This window comes from Cololabis saira, chromosome 12 (genome assembly GCF_033807715.1).
Source record: "Cololabis saira isolate AMF1-May2022 chromosome 12, fColSai1.1, whole genome shotgun sequence".
Classification (NCBI taxonomy): Eukaryota; Metazoa; Chordata; class Actinopteri; order Beloniformes; family Belonidae; genus Cololabis; species Cololabis saira.
In genome coordinates this window covers 31,660,670-31,683,063 of record NC_084598.1, presented here as the reverse complement: position 1 = coordinate 31,683,063, position 22,394 = coordinate 31,660,670, and the positions used below count along the sequence as shown (strand labels likewise).

General features: G+C 40.7%; 1 protein-coding gene across 3 annotated transcripts in view; it reads left to right on the top strand.

Annotated features, from left to right (window-relative positions):
* sema3b (sema domain, immunoglobulin domain (Ig), short basic domain, secreted, (semaphorin) 3B) overlaps positions 1 to 21,964 on the top strand; it is a 127,524-nt gene extending 105,560 nt beyond the window's left edge. For 2 of the 3 annotated variants that reach the window (XM_061736605.1, XM_061736604.1), the window contains exons 10-18: positions 11,501 to 11,570; positions 11,715 to 11,862; positions 13,825 to 14,044; positions 14,124 to 14,215; positions 15,530 to 15,571; positions 15,881 to 16,038; positions 16,152 to 16,207; positions 18,130 to 18,269; positions 18,552 to 21,964. In XM_061736605.1, coding sequence (XP_061592589.1) covers positions 11,501 to 11,570; positions 11,715 to 11,862; positions 13,825 to 14,044; positions 14,124 to 14,215; positions 15,530 to 15,571; positions 15,881 to 16,038; positions 16,152 to 16,207; positions 18,130 to 18,269; positions 18,552 to 19,058 — 1,433 coding nt within the window. In that variant the 3' untranslated portion in view covers positions 19,059 to 21,964. The remainder of the gene's footprint in view (positions 1 to 11,500; positions 11,571 to 11,714; positions 11,863 to 13,824; positions 14,045 to 14,123; positions 14,216 to 15,529; positions 15,572 to 15,880; positions 16,039 to 16,151; positions 16,208 to 18,129; positions 18,270 to 18,551) is intronic. The other variant, XM_061736606.1, reaches the window with a different exon arrangement.
* The last annotated feature ends 430 nt before the right edge of the window (positions 21,965 to 22,394 follow it).

Below are 22,394 nucleotides of genomic sequence, written 5' to 3'. Positions count from 1 at the left end.
GAAGGGGCGTGGCTAATTTGCACCAATGAGGGTCGGGGACTCGATACTTAGTCATTTGACACCACCCATGTCTCTGTATGTCAAACCATTCAAAAGATATTGGACTATAACGTATCGGCCAATCAGAAGAAGGGGCGTGGCTAATTTGCACCAATGAGGGTCAGGGACTCGATACTTAGTCATTTGACACCACCCATGTCTCTGTATGTCAAACCATTCAAAAGATATTGGACTATAACGTATCGGCCAATCAGAAGAAGGGGCGTGGCTAATTTGCACCAATGAGGGTCAGGGGCTCGATACTTAGTCATTTGATACCACCCGTGAGTCTCTATGTCAAACCATTCAAAAGATATTGGACTATAACGTATCGGCCAATCAGAAGAAGGGGCGGGGCTAATATGTATATATAATATACAAATGTAAATATTTATATGTATAATAATAATAATATACATATATATCCCATGAACCTGTCCCCAGCAGGACTGGGGATCATGTAAGGTCAAAAGGTCAGGGTTCAGATTCCTCCATTATCCAAGGTAAAGTATTATGAAGTCTGCATTGAGTGGGTCATGTGACCAGTTCTGGGTCACATGACCCGGAAGTATGGTAGTGTATATTGTATTGGAATGACTCAGCTAGTTCTTCGGATTTGACAAGCCTCAAATAACTTCACCTTGTAATCAAACTGTAGCTCCTAGCAGAAAAACAAAGACATCGTGAGAGAGACAGAACCCGGAAGATTCTGACAATCTTAATTTTCATCAGATATTCCTTAAAATGTGTTAGTAACGGCAATTCGAAAACAAAAATGAGATTTTTTTGAAGAAATTTTATTTTAACATTGCAGTGAATGGACAGCGAGACAGGAATTGGCATGGCTCTTAGTCTCCCCGTTTAAATTTTGTGCACACCACGCCTGTCAAAGTCACATTTTAAGAATACCAAAATGTATGTCTACATTCTGACCAAAAATTATCTGTCCAGCTTTTACGGTTCGGCCGTGAGGTCGAGTTACAAATAAAAATTATGGTCATTTTTTCAGGGTTCTGCTCACTCTGATCAATTCGAAGCTCCACTCTAGATTTGAAAAAGGGGGTTTTTTAGTCCTCGCTTGAAGGCTCATATCTTGAAAAGTGTACATTTTAGGAAAAAACAGTCCGGGGTTTAGAGAGAGAAGAGAAGTTTTCCTCCGTTTTGAAGTTTGAATGACGTTTCTACGTGCAAGTATGAGAAAGATAGGTGACTCAGAAAAAAGGTGATTTTTTTTTTTTTTTAACCTTCACCGGACATTTCACACCCACAGTGTGAAATGCTGCCCCATACAAATACATGGGAAAATCTTCCCCATTAGTTTGGAAATTTGGAAATGTTTTTGCACTTCGTGCAAAAACTATTCGTGCCATCGTTCTGAAAATCCACAGGACTGTAGTTAAATTCAGGGCCTACAACTTTCTAAATCGGTTCATAATTTTTCGAGTAACGGTGTGCGAGTGTTGAGGCCCCAAAGTTCACGCAATGCGTTCACGATGGGGCAAAAAGCGCACGTTTGTGCACGTTGCGCAAAAACGTGCACGCCAATCGCTAATAAAAGTCATTCCCATGAAGTCCCGATTAAGTCGCACGTTTCTACGTTTTTACTTTTTGAGTTTTCTCAAAGCTGCGCAACTAGTTACGCGCCGAAGTTCATACGGAAGAATATGGAATAATAATAATAACTAGACAAAATTCCCGGGAAATTTTGAAGTGCCACGGACTACTGCCGGATGATCGCGGGATGCACCCATGAAGGTCAAGGACTCGATACTTAGTCATTTGACACCACCCATGACTCTCTATGTCAAACCATTCAAAAGATATTGGACTATAACGTATCGGCCAATCAGAAGAACGGGCGGGGCTAATTTGCACCAATGAGGGTCAGGGACTCGATACTTAGTCATTTGACACCACCCATGTCTCTGTATGTCAAGCCATTCAAAAGATATTGGACTTTAACGTATCAGCCAATCAGAAGAAGGGGCGTGGCTAATTTGCACCAATGAGGGTCAGGGACTCGATACTTAGTCATTTGACACCACCCATGTCTCTGTATGTCAAACCATTCAAAAGATATTGGACTATAACGTATCGGCCAATCAGAAGAAGGGGCGTGGCTAATTTGCACCAATGAGGGTCAGGGACTCCATACTTAGTCATTTGACACCACCCATGTCTCTGTATGTCAAACCATTCAAAAGATATTGGACTTTAACGTATCAGCCAATCAGAAGAAGGGGCGGGGCTAATTTGCACCAATGAGGGTCAGGGACTCGATACTTAGTCATTTGACACCACCCATGTCTCTGTATGTCAAACCATTCAAAAGATATTGGACTTTAACGTATCAGCCAATCAGAAGAAGGGGCGTGGCTAATTTGCACCAATGAGGGTCAGGGACTCGATACTTAGTCATTTGACACCACCCATGTCTCTGTATGTCAAACCATTCAAAAGATATTGGACTATAACGTATCGGCCAATCAGAAGAAGGGGCGGGGCTAATTTGCACCAATGAGGGTCAGGGACTCGATAGTTAGTCATTTGACACCACCCATGTCTCTGTATGTCAAACCATTCAAAAGATATTGGACTTTAACGTATCAGCCAATCAGAAGAAGGGGCGTGGCTAATTTGCACCAATGAGGGTCAGGGACTCGATACTTAGTCATTTGACACCACCCATGTCTCTGTATGTCAAACCATTCAAAAGATATTGGACTAAAACGTATCGGCCAATCACAAGAAGGGGCGGGGCTAATATGTATACATAATATACAAATGTAAATATTTATATGTATAATAATAATAATATACATATATATCCCATGAACCTGTCTCCAGCAGGACTGGGGATCATGTAAGGTCAGGGTTCAGATTCCTCCATTATCCAAGGTAAAGTATTATGAAGTCTGCATTGACTGTGTCATGTGACCAGTTCTGGGTCACATGACCCGGAAGTATGGTAGTGTATATTGTATTGGAATGACTCAGCTAGTTTTTCGGATTTGACAAGCCTCAAATAACTTCACCTTGTAATCAAACTGTAGCTCCTAGCAGAAAAACAAAGACATCGTGAGAGAGACAGAACCCGGAAGATTCTGACAATCTTAATTTTATTCAGATATTCCTTAAAATGTGTTAGTAACGGCAATTCGAAAACAAAAATGAGATTTTTTTGAAGAAAACTTTTTTTAACATTAGAGTCAATGGAGACAGAGGCAGGATTTGGCGTGACTCTTGGCTCCCCAGTTCAAATTTTGTGCACACCACGCCTGTCAAAGTCATATTATTTGAATCTCAACATCTATGTCTACATTCTGACCAAAGATTATCTTTCTAGCTTTTACGGTTCGGCCGTGAGCTCGAGTTACAAATAAAAATTATGGTCATTTTTTCAAAGTCTCTCGCACTCTGATCAATTAGAACCGCACTGAAGATTTGACAAAAAAGTGATTTCCAGTCCTCGCTTGAGCGCTCATATCTTGAAAAGTGTACATTTTAGGCAAAAACAGTCTGGGGTTTAGAGAGAGAAGATAAGTTTTCCTCCGTTTTGAAGTTTGAATAACGTTTCTACGTGCAAGTATGAGAAAGATAGGTGAATCAGAAAAAAGGTGATTTTTTTTTTTTTAACCTCATCCCACACACAGTGTGAAATGCTGCCCCATACAAATACATGGTCCCCATTAGTTTGGGAATTTGGAAATGTTTTTGCACTTCGTGCAAAAACTATTCGTGCCATCGTTCTGAAAATCCACAGGACTGTAGTTAAATTCAGGGCCTACAACTTTCTAAATCGGTTCATAATTTTTCGAGTAACGGTGTGCGAGTGGTGAGGCCCCAAACTTCTCGCAATGCGTTCCGGATGGGGCAAAAAGCGCACGTTTGTGCACGTTGCGCAAAAACGTACACGCCAATTGCTAATAAAAGTCATACCCATCGATTCCCGATTAAGGCGCACGTTTCTACGTTTTTACTTTTCGCGTTTTCTCAAAGCTGCGGGACTAGTTACGCGCCGAAGTTTTTACGGAAGAATATGGAATAAATAATAATAAGCCTGAGCAATATTAAGAGTGCCTCGTGCTGCGCACGAGGCACTCCTCCTCCATTGCGAAGCTCAATGGAGGAGGAGTGCCACGTGGCGCAGCCGTGGCACTAATAAATAATAAGCCTGAGCAATAGTATGAGTGCCTCGTGCTGCGCACGAGGCACTCCTCCTCCATTGAGCTTGCGCATCTCAATGGAGGAGGAGTGCCACGTGGCGCAGCCGTGGCACTAATAATAAGAAAAGGGAAACCTTTCTAGATACTAATTTAACGCCTTCATTTTTCAGGTTTTCTCGGCCGTGTTTCATTTTTTGGGGATTTTTTTTTTCCACAACAGAGCGGGGTCATGCTTTACACCCGCTGGTGCGCAGTGGGACCTTTGTGACTTTAGCATGTTAGCGAAACGCTAGCAACATTGCCTTTTGGGCCATTCTGGACGATTGCAATATGGTCATGCCACTACTTGGCATGCCCATAACTAGAAAATTTCATGAAATTTTGATATGGGCATGCCCTACCGCCCATTCGAGCCCTCTTGCTGCTCTGGTTTGGGGCTGCAGTGTTTGTGTTCGGGGCGGTTTTATGTCAGTTTGAGGTGTTTACGGTTGTATTTCATTCATTCCTGTGCTCCCAATAGCTATTAATGGGGCGCGCTTTTTGCCGTCTAGCGTCCCCACGGTAACGCTTTTGACTGAGAAAAGCAATGCCCATCGAGGCACGATAGAGACGCATCCAACGATGTATGCCATGCATGGGTGCACGTTCCGGTTCAGGCTACGTTAACGGATAGGTTTTTTTTCCACCATGGTTTAAAAAAACCCATCCGAATGAATGGGGCCATTTGGCATGGATTTTACATTAAACTTTCCTTAAATCACAGCTTCATGAAATTTTAATACGTTGAAGGTCACAGCGTGCCGAGTCAGGGAACATTTGTATGATGTCTCTACGATAATCTGTTGCCTAGCAACAAGCGTCCAAAGTCAAACGGAAATTAAAAAAAAAATGAAAGGTCAATATCACAAAAACTTTAAAAAATGGCATAATGAGGTTCTAGGCTCCGTTAGTGCCAATCGGGCCGAGTGTTTGAAAGTTTGAACTATGTCTCTACGATAAAGTCCGGCCGAGCAATAAGCGTCTGAATTTTCGCCTTTTTTTTGGCTTTTTGGCATCTAGCGTTGCCATGGTAGCACTTTTGACTGAAAAAAGTAATGCCCATAGAGGCACGATGGAGACGCATCCAACGATATATGCCATGCATGGGTGCACATTGCGGTCCGAGCTGTATTAACAGATTGTTTATTCACATGCTCTCCCATACAAATGCATAGGTTTTTGTTGCCATGGTAACAAGCCCCATAGGATAGAATGGGACAATTTGGCTTTAATATCTCAAAAGCTGTAAACGAGAGCGTAATGAGACCTCAGTATGGTGTAGTCCACATCAACCTGAGTCTTTTAACGTTGGAACAAAGTCTCTGCGATACCGCGTTGCCGCGCAACAAGCATCCGAAGTTCCGTTAGCATCAAAATGAACAATGTGGAATATCTCAAAAACCGTAATAGCAAGCATGACGAGACTAAAATATGTTGCAGTAAAAAGCGTCCCGGGTTTGTCAATGTTGTAATGATGTCTGTACGATAAACCGTTGCCTAGCAACAAGCGTCCAAAATAAAATAGATTTTTTTTTTAAATTGAAAGTTAAATATCGCAAAAACCGTAATAAGTAGCATGATGAAGTTTTATGGTCGTTTAGTGACTATCGGGCCGAGTGTTTGAAAGTTTGAACGATGTCTCTACGATAAAGTTCGGCCGAGCAATAAGCGTGGGAATTTTCGCCTTTTTTTTTGCTTTTTGGCAACTAGCGTTGCCACGGTAACCCCTATTACGGAGAAAAGTAATGCCCATCGAATCACGATGGAGACGCATCCAACGATGTATGCCATGCATGGGTGCACGTTGCGGTTCGGGCCGTATTAACGGACGAAAAAAAGTGCGGAATAAGAATAATAATAATAATAATAACTAGAAAATTTCATGAAATTTTGATATGGGCATGCCCTACGGCCCATTCGACCCCTCTCGCTGCTTTGGTTTAGGGCTGTAGTGGTTGTGTTCGTGGTGGTTCTATGTCAGTTTGAGGTGTTTACAGTTGTATTGCATTCATTCCTGTGCTCCCAATAGTTATTAAAGGCGTGCGCTTTTTGGCATCTAGCGCCCCCCACGGTGACACTTTTGACTGAAAAAAGTAATGCCCATCGAGGCAACATGGAGACGCATCTAACGATGTATGCCATGCATGGGTGCACGTTGCGGTTCAGGCTACATTAATGGATAGGTTTTTGTTTCACCGTGATAAAAAAACCCATCCGAATGAATGGGGCCATTTGGCATGGATTTTGACATAAAATTTCCTTAAATAACAGCTTCATGAAATTTGAATATGTTGAAGTCCACAGCGTGCCGAGTCGGGGAACATTTGTAGGATGTCTCTATGATAATCTGTTGCCTAGCAACAAGCGTCCAAAGTCAAACGGAAATAAAGAAAAAAATGAAAGGTCATTATCGCAAAAAGTGTAATAATTGGCATAATGAGCTTGTACAGTCCGTTAGTGCTAATCGGGCCGAGTGTTTTAAAGTTTGAACGATGTCTCTACGATAAAGTCTGGCCGAGCAATAAACGTTAGAATTTTTGCCTTTTTTTTTGCTTTTTGGCATCTAGCGTTGCCACGGTAACACTTTCGACTGAGAAAAGTAATGCCCATCGAGGCACGATCGAGACGCATCCAACGATGTATGCCATGCATGGGTGCACATTCCGGTTCGGGCAGCATTAACAGATTGTTTATTCACATGGTCCCCCATACAAATGCATTGGTTTTTGTTGCCATGGTAACAAGCCCCATAGGATAGAATGGGACAATTAGGCTTCAATATCTCAAAAGCTGTAAACGACAGCGTAATGAGACCTTAGTATGTTGTAGTCCACAGCAACCCGAGTCTTTTAACATTAAATTAAAGTCTCTACGATATTGTGTTGCCGCGCAACAAGCGTCCGAAATTCCGTTAGCATCAAAATGAACAAAGTGGAATATCTCAAAAACCGTAATAGCAAGCTTGACGAGACTAAAATATGTTGCAGTACAAAGCGTCCCGGGTTTGTCAATGTTGTAATGATGTCTGTACGATAAACCGTTGCCTAGCAACAAACGTCCAAAATAAAAGGGATTTTTTTTTTTAATTGAAAGTTAAATATCGCAAAAACCGTAATAACTAGCATGATGAAGTTGTATGGTCCTTTAAAGACTATCGGGCCGAGTGTTTCAAAGTTTGAACGATGTCTCTACGATAAAGTTCGGCCGAGCAATAAGCGTGGGAATTTTCGCCTTTTTTTTTGCTTTTTGGCATCTAGCGTTGCCACGGTAACACTTTTGACTGAGAAAAGTAATGCCCATCGAGGCATGATGGAGACGCATCCAGCGATGTATGGCATGCATGGGTGCACGTTGCGGTTCGGGCCGTATTAACGGACAAAAAAAAGTGCGGAATAATAATAATAACTAGAAAATTTCTGGAAATTTTGATATGGGCATGCCCTACTGCCCATTCGTCCCCTCTCGCTGCTTTGGTTTGGGGCTGTAGTGGTTGTGTTTAGGGTGGTTCTATGTCAGTTTGAGGTGTTTTTACGCTTGTATTTCATTCATTCCTGTGCTCCCAATAGTTATTAATGGGGCGCGCTTTTTGGCATCTAGCGTTGCCACGGTAACGCTTTTGACTGAGAATAGTAATGCCCATAGAGGCAAGATGGAGACGAATCTAACGATGTATGCCGTGCATGGGTGCATGTTCCGGTTCAGGCTACGTTAACGGATAGGTTTTTTTTTTCACCATGGTACAAAACCCCATCCGAATGAATGGGGCCATTTGGCCTGGATTTTGACATAAAATTTCCTTAAATCCCAGCTTCATGAAATTTGAGTATGTGTAAGTCCACAGCGTGCCGAGTCAGGGGACATTTGTACGATGTCTCTACGATAATCTGTCGCCTAGCAACAAGCGTCCAAAGTCAAATGGAAATAAAAAAAAAAAATGAAAGGTCAATATCGCAAAAATTTTAATAATTGGCATAATGAGCTTGTACGGCCCGTTAGTGCCAATCGGGCCAAGTGTTTGAAAGTTTGAACGATGTCTCTACGATAAAGTTCGACCGAGCAATAAGCGTCTGAATTTTTGCCTTTTTTTTTGCTTTATGGCATCTAGCGTTGCCACGGTAACACTTTTGACTGAGAAAAGTAATGCCCATCGAGGCACGATGGAGACGCATCCAACGATATATGCCATGCATGGGTGCACATTCCGGTTCAGGCAGCATTAACAGATTGTTTATTCACATGGTCCCCCATACAAATGCATTGGTTTTTGTTGCCATGGTAACAAGCCCCATAGGATAGAATGGGACAATTTGGCTTTAATATCTCAAAAGCTGTAAACGACAGCGTAATGAGACCTCAGTATGTTGTAGTCCACATGAAGCTGAGTCTTTTAACGTTGGAACCAAGTCTCTGCGATACCGTGTTGCCGCGCAACAAGCATCCGAAGTTCCGTTAGCATCAAAATGAACAATGTGGAATATCTCAAAAACCGTAATAGCAAGCATGACGAGACTAAAATATGTTGCAGTACAAAGCGTCCCGGGTTGGTCAATGTTGTAATGATGTCTGTACGATAAACCGTTGCCTAGCAACAAGCGTCCAAAATAAAAGTGATTTTTTTTTTAAATTGAAAGTTAAATATCGCAAAAACCGTAATAACTAGCATGATGAAGTTGTATGGTCCTTTAAAGACTATCGGGCCGAGTGTTTCAAAGTTTGAACGATGTCTCTACGATAAAGTTCGGCCGAGTAATAAGCGCGGGAATTTTCGCCTTTTTTTTTGCTTTTTGGCAACTAGCGTTGCCACGGTAACCCCTATTACGGAGAAAAGTAATGCCCATCGAGGCAAGATGGAGACGCATCCAACGATGTATGCCATGCATGGGTGCACGTTGCGGTTCGGGCCGCATTAACGGACGAAAAAAAGTGCGGAATAAGAATAATAATAATAATAATAATAATAATAAGAAAAGGGAAACCTTTCTAGATACTAATTTAACGCCTTCATTTTTCAGGTTTTCTCGGCCGTGTTTCATTTTTTGGGGATTTTTTTTTTCCACAACAGAGCGGGGTCATGCTTTACACCCGCTGGTGTGACGTGGGACCTTTGCGACTTTAGCATGTTAGCGAAACCCTAGCAACATTGCCTTTTGGGCCATTCTGGACGATTGCAATATGGTCATGCCACTACTTGGCATGCCCATAATAAAAATAAGAAAAGGGAAACCTTTTCTGGGTACTAATTTACGCCTTCATTTTCATGTTTTTCCTCATTTTTTCGGCCGTGTTTTACTTTTTGGGGATTTTTTTTTTCCACATCAGTGCGGGGTCATGCTGTACACCCGCTGGTGCGCAGTGGGACTTTTGCGACTTTAGCATGCTAGCAGCATTGCCCTTTGGGCCATTCTGGACGATTGCAATATGGTCATGCCACTACTTGGCATGCCCATAATAATTCCTGCAATTACAATAGGGCCTTCGCACTGCAAGTGCTCGGGCCCTAAAAACGTCATACATTCTGGATTCATTACAAATCAACTGAAATATTGCAAGCCTTTTATTATTTTAATATTGCTGATCATGGCTTACAGCTTAAGAAAACTCCTAAAAATATCCTATCTCAAAAAATTGGAATATTCTGGGAATCTTAAACTTAAAGTGTAAACCATAATTAGCAATATTAAAATAATAAAAGGCTTGCAATATTTCAGTTGATTTGTAATGAATCCAGAATGTATGACATTTTTGTTTTTTTTAATTGCATTACAGAAAATAAAGAACTTTATCACAATATTCTAATTTTCTGAGACAGTCCTGTAGGCTATATACTATGAGGTCGTAGCCTGATGTGTGCCTTCCACCAGATGTTATGACACGTCGGGTTGGCGACAAATGTGATTTTTAGCATTGCATGTGCTCTTACGTATTTCCTACCTTGCCTTGCCTTCTGGGGATTCAAGCCAGATAGAAAGTGATTGCTGTGGGGTCGGTAAAAATGAGTGTTGATCAATATTGATCGGCTCCAACTGCCACAAAATTGGCTCCATTTTTTTTTAATATTGAGCTACATATAGAGAGTAAACAAAGGTAAGCTCGATTCTGCAGAGAAAACCCTGCACTGCCACCTAGCGTTTGCTGGTGTAATTACAGTGTAACAAACAACCAGCAAGTATAAACGTCTGCTGCGACAAGCTTTACTTTTATGCCTGTGTCCTTTTCTTCTCCGTATTTGGGAATTAACTTTATAACTTATGACCAAATGTGTGCCAAAGTAATAGGCTACTTGTCATCCCAAGCCAACTTCTAAAATGACAAATTAAAGATGTAAATAGTAAAATATCAATCAGACGTATACAAATTAAAGAAGTAGGTAAAATTTGCACTCCTGGCACTTAACTGCACATTTCACAGCTACTCCTTTGTGTTAAAGACTGTTTAGGTAGAACATACATCTTTAAAATAACATTTTCAGACATTAAACATAGAATTATAGACTATTAAAACAATGATTAGCGCAGAAAAACAAAAACAATCCAAAACAACTTCTTGGACTTGTTTATCCCATTCTAGACTAAAACCTTCCCCATAACTAAATTTAGACCTCCATATTATGTAATATCTCTTCAAGCTAGAGTCATGTGGTTTGGCCAGCAGCAGCAGGAGTTTCATCTCTAAAGATGCCTCTGATAGGTCTGTCTGAGCATATCTGTGGGCCAAAACACAACCTGCCTTTGTGCTCATCTCATGATGGAGTGTAAGGTTAACTAAGTCTAACTAGCTTTGTCCGAACACTTACCCCACCTCAGGCTGCGTCTGCCACTCATTCCTCCACGTGAACAATGAGCCTCTTATCTCAACAATGATTATACCTGAGGCCAAAAACAGAAGACTCTGCTGTGAAAACATGAGTTTAAACTGAAGAAGTTAATCTTCTGGAAAAATATGCTTATTTTTACCTGCCTGGATTTAGTAAAGTTCTGTATTTTCTTCAAAATGGGTTGAGACTGAGATGCATCTTTGTTCATGGGAGGACAAGAAACAACATTTTGAAAAGACTAACATTAGTTCATATTAATTTCACTTCGTACTACATCTACATGCATCGTAATTGGCTTTAGTTCCATGTCATGACCTTCAGTAATCAGCTAAATGTTTCTTTAGAGTGGTCAGACGCGTCCATTGGGCTCTGTTTATCTTTCTCCTGACCTTTGAGCTCCGGACCAACGCCACCTGACCCCACTGTGTTTGTTCGTCCTCAGGCGATGTGTTCCTGCTGCAGACGAGGGACAGAAAGAACCCTCTGGTCTACACCGTCTTCTCCACCTCCAGGTCCATTCACATGACACGTGTTTGTTTGTGCACATAAAAATGTGTCTGCATGTGTGCAAGAGAGTGAGAGTTGAGAAAAAAGACGAAGAGCATACATGCAGTGTGTTTGTTCAGTGTGTCTAACCCTGCTCCCCTGTCTCCCAGCAGCAGTGTGTTTAAAGGCTCGGCTGTGTGTCTCTACTCAATGAACGACATCCGGAGGGCCTTCCTGGGCCCCTTTGCTCACAAAGAGGGACCCAACTACCAGTGGGTCCCCTTCCAGGGAAAAGTCCCCTATCCCCGCCCAGGAATGGTATGTTGATAACCTCAGTTGGAATTTCATGGAACAGTCTTTTTTTTTTAACATGTTTCTTTATTGGGTAATCCATGTAAATTATATTACACAATAAACATTTCTTTTAAAGGGTTCGACAGAATACCCCGTTTTATATTTTACCATACACACTCAAAAAATAAATAAATAAATAAATAAATAAAATAAAAAAAATAAATAAATAAATAAAATAAATAAGGACACAAAACTTAACATAACAAACACCCCAAAACACACACACTGCAAAATACGTAATTATAAACAGGTCCCAAAGTAAGTACCGATTACCAATCAAACTCTGACTGAAGACAATAATAATAGGAAAAATAAAGTAATAAATTAAAATACAGGACACGCAAAACAGCAGCAACAAAAAAAGTTAAAAAAAATAAAATAAAATAAAAAATAAATAAAAATAAGATAACTAAATAAACATTTAAATAAACTGACATAAGAGGAACCCTTAAAAAAATGAGACATGGTTAGCAATATCATACTTCTCTGTAATTAAGTTAAATCAGATTAAATTAATCTTCCAAGGATGCCAAAGAATTAACAAAAGAAAGAATAGGTTCCCAAATATAAGAAAACTTATCAGAGCAACCCCTAATACCATATTTAATTTTCTCTAAATATAAAAATGACATCAGGTCTTTCAACCAAGAATTGGGAGATGGAGGTTTTTGGTCCTTCCATTGAAGTAGAATACGTCTACGAGCTACAAGAGAGGAAAAAGCAATTATATTAATCTCCTTCTTAGTAAAACTATTAAAATCTTCAGGTACACCAAAAATAGAAATTAAAGGGCTAGAATCCACCGGTTTATTAAGGGCTTTTGAGAGAGTATTATAGAAAGATGACCAAAATGAACATAGCTTTGGGCAGGAAAAGAACATATGTGTATGGTTAGCATGGAACAGTCTTATATAAAACATATGTTTACAGTGCATAAAACAACATAGGGGGGGGTTTAGAAGAATTTTAATTTTCTTTTTGAAGTCTTGGGTGCCACATCCTCAAAACTACAAAAAAAAAGAGAAGGGCCATGTGGTTTGTTTAAAAACCTTCATATCCGAAGGTCTGGTGGTGTATTAGTGCCTATGGAATGTGCAGTTATGTACAGGTTTTAAAACAATAAATGCTCCCATCCAGACAACGTCTTTTTTAAGGAAGGCCTTGCATCTTTCAGCAAGACAAAGCTAACTGACATAAGCCTACTATATCCATTCGAAAACCACGGCTAGATAGTAGAAGAGCCTAAGTGTTAAATGTATCTCCCCCCCTACAAAAAAACCCAACAAACTCTTCCACAGTCTCCTAATCAATATTAAAGCAATTACATGGTGCTAAGCACACAAGCGTAGCATCAGCAGGATTTGTTATTCTGAGCTTCAGCTGCTACCACCACAGCAGAACAATCGCCACTGTATTACTGCAGAACAGCAAGTCTATTTGGCCCGCAGTGAAACCTCCATCACACCATCATCACCTCATTGGGTTGTAAAAGTAGCAGAATTTTAAGAGAGTGAGCGTAATTACAAGTGAAATTCTGCGAAACAGCTTGTGAAGCAGATTCTGATTTTAAGTGCGTGGATCAGATCAAACTTAATGAGTAAGCTGAGAAGGTCAAAACGTAGGGGCATTGAATATGGACAGCACATGGTGCTAAAGTAAACTTTAGTATTCAGAAAATCCCGGACTGGAATTTCTATTACGGTGAGATGCTGGACTGTGACCTGGAGTAAATCCCTGAAACCCGTCACACTATAATCAGCCCACTGTGGCCTGATGGACTGTGGCTTAGCGGGTTTCAATCCAGCTGGAAAGCTGATGAGTCACAATTTCTAGTCGAGTTTGTCCAGTCACATATATATGTGCAGAGGTAAAGGAAATGGAAGAGTCTCAAAAGTGATGACAAAACACTTTCCTTTCTTCTCTTAGTGTCCCAGCAAGACATTTGGGAGTTTTGAGTCCACAAAAGGCTTCCCAGATGACGTAATTCAGTTTGCGCGTCACCACCCTCTGATGTACAACCCGGTCTATCCCATGAGCCGGCGGCCCGTCTTCGTCAGGACCAACGTGGACTACAGCTTCACCCAGATCGCTGTGGACAGAGTCAATGCTGCTGACGGACAGTATGACGTCATGTTTATTGGCACAGGTGAATACTCTGCTTCCTCTACACATTTAAAATGAACAGTAACGACAGTGTGCTGAAGATCTTTCCTGCGTTCTTCCAGATAAAGGGACCGTTCTCAAGGTGATTAATGTCCCCAAGGAAAGCTGGAACAACATGGAGGAACTTCTACTGGAAGAACTGGAAGTTTTCAGAGTAAGAATATTATGATACTGCTAATTCATTGTAGAGAAAAGTACACTTACTACTTGATAGTACATAGCTTTATAAATTATTTCTATCCATATTTATGGATTACAGCGTAACTTAAAATACCACATACAGCTTATTGATGGGCGCTTATAATTAAAGCTCTTATCATGCTGATATTTCAAGCAAAAGGTCATATATTCAACCGTCCGGAAAATTTTTAATTTATAAACAAGTCATTCACCCAGTTATCATGGAAAAATGTTGGAATGTTTGACATTGTGGTTATAAAGTCATACATGTCCAAAGGACAAATAACAAAGCAAAACAAAAAAATCTTTAAATTCCTATTGAAAATAGTCCAAAGTACTATTACAAAGTACCTCAGATGAATGAAGGAACCTGTACTTTTAACACCTGTATTTAAAATAACAACAACTATTTAAACATATAACTTATACTTGTGTCGTCTTTTAAAGAGCCGGTACTATTTCCTGAAGTATTATTCAAATATTTCTTGCACATTTTGGTAAAAATACTGAAGAGAAAAACTGTAAATGTTTCCTCTTCAACCATGTCTTCACAGCTCTGTTCAAACCAGATAGTTTTAGGGTTAATTCAACTCCCACCCCCTCTTCTGCGGGGTTTGCCTTTTTTTAAATCAATGTTACAGCTGTACGGTTTCTGCTTCCAAGGTACCGTCAAGGTAGAACGATGTGATAAAAGTGGACCTGGGTTTGGATCTGTTATGTAAAGCTGAAACAGTCATGTTTTCAGACCTCAGTAGACATACAACCAATCACAGAAAGGAAGCATGTGATGTGGAGCGACAACCAGTCTAGTATCAACAAAAGACATGTTGTTATTAACGTTGGCGTTATTAAAGATTCATATCAGACCCCGTATCAGACCCATTTTACTGGAGAGAATTTCCAAAAACTGAGTGATTATAGCTGGCCAGGCTGACTCCTAACTCCGGCATTTTGTGTCTTTTCATACCGTCTCCTTTTAGAAGTAGCGGGGACCTTTTTTTTCTTCTCCAGAACTAGATTTACAACTAGATTTACAACTAAAAGAAGATGCGCTTCCTTTTTGAATGTAATTCCCATCCAGGCAAAAGGTTCCAGGATCAGTTCAAGCAGTCTGATGTTCCAGGACATTTAAAGGCTGACAAGCCCTTAGCTGATATTGCTGGATTTGGCCTCAAAAAATCAAGGATAATTGATCTAATTATGACTCTCTTTTTCTTAATTTGTTGTGTACAGTTGCTAATAATCGTTCAAAAATTATTCAACGTGCTGTATGTCTTCTGTTCTGCAGGACGCCTCGTCTATCATCAACATGCAGATATCCTCCAAACGGGTAGGTTTGCTTTGTTACTCAGATCCCATCGGCAGACCTTTATTCATCATGAAAAAATAAAATTAAACAATCCTTTTTTAAGGTTTGCATCACAACAGAGATGATACACAGTAATTAAAGAAAATCAGAAAACCGTCCTGTTGTTGGAAGCCGTATCAGATCAGAATGATTACTTTAAATGCATGTGGAAGAATAATCAATTGCAAAAGCCATCAGTCCCAAAGTGCTAGCATCAAGTTGGTTTTAACGCTGATCACTCTGAAACGCTCTTATAAAATGTTTCCTTCTGCCATGTGTGTGTTTTCACAGCAACAGCTGTATGTCGGCTCCGACACAGGCATCGTCCAAGTCCCCCTCCACCGCTGCAGTGTGTACGGGAAGGCCTGCGCCGAGTGCTGCCTGGCCAGAGACCCGTACTGCGCCTGGGACGGGACATCCTGTACTCGCTACCTGCCAAACACAAAGAGGTCTGTGACAGCCTGTATGACAAATGCATGACTGCTACTTACTGAGAGAAAAAATGACCTGCAAGTACCGTAGAACTGAACCCTCTTATACTAATTGGTATGACTCTTCACAGACGTTTCCGCCGCCAAGATGTGAGGAATGGAGACCCAAACACCCTCTGCTCTGGAGGTGACATTTCTGCACCATCACTACACTTCTAAAATATTTTATACTGTGTTGACTTGTCATTGACGCTCGTTGTCTTAATAAATTACTGGTTTAAAAGGCTCTCTGCTGCAAACGTATGGTCTGACATAACGTGGAAACTCGTGGCATTTTACATCTTACTGTCCCCATGCCGAAACATCCAAAATACCTCCCTCTCTCTTTCGCCCTTGTGACCTCCGTCTTTCCAGACCACAATGCCACCATTCTGCTGCTATCAGTCTTTCTGTCACACAACTAAATCAGGCTAATCGCTCAAACTGAAGGAGCTCCTTAGTAATACGATTACATCATGTGGCATGCAAGCCGAGTTGTGCAAAACTAATGAAGGTCAGTGTAATTGTCTCTGATGTGATTAGCCGTGCGCTAAAGTGCTGGCTGCCTGGCAGGTTGCACACCATTGTTTCCCCAGTAAGCTGTTCACCGCTGGTTGTTAGAGGGTTGATTTCTCTCCCTCTTTATAAGTCTTTGAGTTCTTTTTCCTGAGATTAAGATTAGGAGGGAAACACATATACAGCTGTTCCTATTGTAGATAGCAATCGCTATCACCTTTTTAATCGCCTTTTTGCCCTGCGCCAAGTTGCAAAAGTCTTCTCATGACACTTTACATAGAAAGTGTAGGTAAATATGGTTCAGTTCAGTCCAATTTTATTCCAATTCAGTTCATTCCAATTGCAGTTAAAAATGCATATGATTAAAAACCAAAAAAAGCCTAGACAAGGAGCCCAAAAATTCCACTGAACGTCTTGGTGCAGTCACATGTCCTGAGCAAGCACAAGGCGACAGTAGAGAGGAACAACTCTGTATTAACAGGAAGAAACCACTAGTACAACCAGGCTCAAGAAGGGTGGCCATTTGCCTCAACCAGTTGAATCTGATCTCTGGGTCCCATCAGGTGAGGAAGCGCCACTCTCAGACTGCCATGTGGCCGTGCAGCTATTTTAGTCAATGTACGCAGTATATTTATTTATGTACCACTCTCACTAGGCCTTCAGTCTCATATACTACTGTATATTCGGCATTCAGAGGTGGCGGAGTGATATAAATATCAATCAAGCTGGCAGACAATAATTCAGCCATATATGAGCTGAGGTCCATGTTAGAATTTGAATAGCACAATTTAACCATCCTCATTAAAAAGATAACAGCAAAAAGGACCAGAGATGCCAATAAAATGCGTCTTTAAATGGGCAGATTACCAGGAATTTCCCATATGATCTTAAAATTTTCAAGTAAATTGTAATCTGACAAATACAAACCCATCCATAATGGAGCAAAACTGGGCACAGCTGGTTTTCCATGCTTGATGAGATTCAGTGATGAGTGGACAAGAAAGAGACTTAAATTTTCACAGAGTAGTTCTGAGGTACCTGCCTATGAGACATATTATTATTTACAGTAATAATGACAGATCCATGCACAAGAAGAAAAGAAAGCAGAATGAGGAAAGTGTCCAGTGCCTCATGGGAACTGAAACTGAGCTGGGACAAGAAGGAGCAAAGCCCTCAAGGGTTTTAGATGTCAATCATTTTAAATGCAATAAAATGTCAGAATCAAGTCACTTCACTTTTCCCAAGTGTTCAAACTGGAAGCCATTATAATGAGAGCTTGGCCCAAATGTCTCCATCAGCCATGTAGGAGCTCTCATGATTTACTGCTAATGAACAGTGTTGAGACCAGTTGCAGTGATCTTGTGATGACAAATTATTCTTTCTCTATCTTTCAATGATTAAAATATGTATCAGACAATTCTGTATTTATCAAAACTTTTTTAAAATTTTTATCCCCTAAAAAATCAGCATTGATCTGTCCTGTTCTGTCCTGTCTCCTGAGTGTACATGGAGATAGTATAACTATAATACCCTTGTCTTTGCTGCCCCCCACAGACCACCATAAGCACCGGGTTGCAGAGAAAAAGCTGTATGGAGTTGAAGGAAGTAGCACCTTCTTGGAGTGCATCCCCAAATCCCTTCAAGCTCGAGTCACATGGACCTTCCAGAAACATCTACAGAACCCCCGAGAAGAGGTGAGAAGGATGGTGGTAAACAAACGATGATAACCAGGATAATTCGTAAAGAGTCATCCAATTTCACAAAAGTGTTTTGTTCCTTTAACAAATCACAAAATACCTTTTTTTTCTGCTCTCCATTACTATTACTCATGACATTTGTACGAAGTGTGATGGATAACAAACACCATTACTACTTACAAAATGTTCTGCCTTTTGAAACTACTGATAAAACGATAGGAAAAGGTACTCGGAAAAAGTGTTTAGAAAATGAAATGAATCGTGTTTTTTTGCCTCCAGGTACGTCTAGATGAACGCATCCTCCAGACAGACAGGGGCCTCCTGATTCGCCGTGTCCTAAAGAGAGATATCGGCATCTACCAGTGTCACGCTATGGAGCATGGCTTCACCCAAACATTACTAGGCATCACTTTGGATGTTGTACCTTCAACATCCTCCTCCAATCTACCTTTGGACGCCTCTGTTCGATTAGAACCCCGCAGCGGAGGCGGGTCCTCAATGACCAATCAGAAGCTTTGGTACCGGGACTTCATGCAGTTGGTGGACCACCCCAACCTAAGCACCGTTGACCAGATTTGCGAGCAAGTTTGGGCACGCAAAAACGCCGGTAGTGACCAGGCGGTTAAGAGTTTTCCCGCCCCGGGGAGGGACATCCTGCCTCTGGCTACGGCTGTCCGCCCTGCTAACAAGAAGTGGAAGCATCTCCAGGAGATCAGGAAGGGGAGAAACCGCAGGACCCACGATGGAAAACCGAACCCTCGGGCCCCACGCAGTGCAGGGGAGTAATGATGGAGAGAAAGAGATGGAGGGAGAAAAGAGTGACTGATACAAGAGGGAGGACAATGAAAGAAACAGACTGAGAACTCATGGAGGTGTTAAGATATACAGATACACACACACACACACAAACACACACATAAACACACTCAGACACAGCACCTCTTTTAATGTATATATTTATCTGTGGATGCCCCACTACTATATGGTACACCATCCCAAGTCCTCATCCCTTTGACCAGCCCCTGCATGTGCTGCCTTACTGCTCAAACTGATTCTGCACGATCCCTTTACACCATTTCACTAGAAACCTTGAGTGTATAGCAGATATTTGGGAGTACATCCATCCGTGGGCAATAAATGTACACTCACCCTGTTCATTTCCTTCGCTGATAGATGGAAGCCATGTTCACGCACAGTGAGCACATCTTAAAACCTATTAGAAACCAGCTACACGGTTCCTGTGTTTAGTACAGTAGGTCGCTGGCTCAAAAAAAAAGTAACCCAAATTTTTGGATGAACTCTCTCGCCCAAAGATTTCACACTGGTGTAGCAGACACAAGTGAGGAGAAACATGGAGCAATGTGACAACTGGAACATACTGAAAAAGTTTGGTCTGTAACTGGAAAAACGTGAAGATGGTATTTATGTTTAATTGCACAAACGTGCAGGAAGATTAGCATTTTGTGAAACCCGAATAATGGACAGACTGTTCATCTTCCTGTGATCCAATTGGTGCACATATTTCCATCCCACTTTTCATACATTTTGTGTGTTTTATTACATAACGCAATCAAAAAGAGATGCTTGCACCTGTGGAACAAATCAGCATGTGGAAAGCCGCTTATTTTGTTCATTTTTATTTTTGTTTTAAGAGTTTCCTTGGCACATTGAGGCATGTCACACAAAACATTGCAGGTGGTCATAGTTAGAGAGCTTTCATATCTGCCAAATATGATATGTACGTGTTACGTTGCTGGTCCAAACCACTAGATAGCGAGTAGTGGAAAATCTACTCGCGTCCCATGATGTGAGAGCAAGATGAGATGCTTAGAGAAAACAATGAAAGCCAAAAGAAACATCAAAATAAATCATTCCATGAAAGCAAAATAAAGATCTAAATGAGAATTTAATGAAAGCTAACCATTGATCTCACCTATACTAATATTATGGGAAACACTGGAGGTGTGCTTAGTCGAAAAAGAAAAGAAATAACCAACAAAACGTATAACCTATAAAAATTGTCCAAAATTTGCTGTGTTCGGTATTTTATGAGGTAACATCGAAGGTGTATGTCAACATCTTTGGAAATTAGCTTATTTGAGGTCAATCCGAGAGGTTCGTGAGAGGGTAAATGGCCACCTTCTCATCTGTGAATCCAGTAACCCATTCTCGATACCCACATAGCAAAATATGAGTCAATCAATGTTGAAATATGGTTAAGCAGAAACAGTGAAGCCATGTTGAAGCCTGGTCGGCGACAAACAAAAAACGTTGATTTAACATTGATTAAACATGGCATTAGAATTCGATGGTTGTTTGATAGTTGATCAACCTTTTGGACCATTATTCAACATTGAATTAACATACAGTATATCTGGGTAAGCCTTCATTAGCTTGGCATAGCACAGATGCTGTGGCGGATTGCTACAAGTTGCTTACAGTAGGTCTATATTTTTACCTTGTGTGGATATAACTATGTAAAATGAGGTATTCTTATAAACAGATGCATACAAGGAACTATATTTTCATTTCTGCGAAGTGATCCCACACGACACTCAAAGACACAGCTGTAAACTCTATTGTTGCGAGCTAACGTGATCGCTAACTATGGCTGACTTTGTAAGAGCACAGTTATCATACTATAACGGTTACTCTGAGACAAATGATCCAGAGCCACGTCTTTTCAGGCTAGAACACACCAGAGAAACACTGCTCAGCCAATCCGACAGACATCACTGACTTCTCGAATGCTCAGATGGCACGTTCAGGTAGCAGCGCTTCCCTAAATTTACAGTAGCTTCTTATGTTTACAAGTCTGATATCTCACTTTACATAGTTATCTCTACACAAGGTGAATGTATAAGGGAGAACGTGTCACTTAAGTCTAGCAATGCACTTCCAGTAACTACACTAAGCTTGGCTAGTGGGGGTTTACTGGAGAGGCCAGGACTCTGGCGTTGGCTGCAATAATGTTGGCGCATCCCTTTAAGCATAAGTGTGAGGAGAATCACCGAGATGAGCAGGATAAAAAGGAAGAGGACAGTTTTATATCAGAGTCCACGTATGACAACCCGTGTTCCTGGGCTACAGTACAGTATATATATACAGTATATATATATAAATATATATATATATTAGCATGATATTTATGAGTGAGATTATGATTTTGTTTTTCTGCATTCTCAGCGATATTTCATTTCTTTTACACTGTCCTTGCATAAATTGTGTGTGATTTAATAGATATGCAAGCGTGTGAGTTGCAGATTGTTAGTTTAGCATGGCAAAATGCACAGGAACCCGCTCCTCTGTGCTGCCCACAAAACATTTCCACTGTTTGTAAAAAGAAAAAAAAGAGAAACTTTTCAAACACTGTTGACTTTTGCTGCTTAAAGATGTCATCTCTACATAATGAAAAGTTAGTACTTTGAGGTCTTCCTTCTCCATGTCTTGGTCTAATCTCTCTCTGTGTATTATTATCTGTAAACAAACCTTGTTTGTTGCTCGTCTGTGCTAACATGGTGTGCGTAGGCTGCCCCCTAGTGTTCATTGTCTGTACAGGCTTGGATGAAGAGCCTAGTAGTGGTAAATTTGTCATATAATATTCACACAAAAGAAAGCAACTGGCTGGCCTTGTAAGATAAAACATGGATTAATGTTTTCTAGTTATTAAATATCAAGATTTTTACATTGAAGATGTGTCTGATTTGTGCTGCTGCCACCAAGCATCATGGTTTTAAATGAAATTGGGTTAAATTGAATTTAGTGACTTCATTCCTTTACATCTGGCTAAGAGAAAGCAGCACAAACTAGACCCGTGTGTGGATGTGACCTGTTCACAATCATTGTCGTTGTTATTTATATACGCCTTCTTAACAGATATGTAATTAACTAAACTGAGCTTACTGACAACTTTATAAGAGGAAACTCTGCATTTTGGACACCACATTCAACAAGACAGGAGACAGAAGTCGCTACAAACAAAAAAAAAAAGACTGAATGGCAGAAAAATACCTGTGCCCGTATTTAAATACGCCTATGTTTTGGAAAGTGGCTTATTTGCTGTCATTTGCTCATAAGAGGGTAAATTATTTTGTTTGTGTATCTGAGAGAGTGCAGGGATGG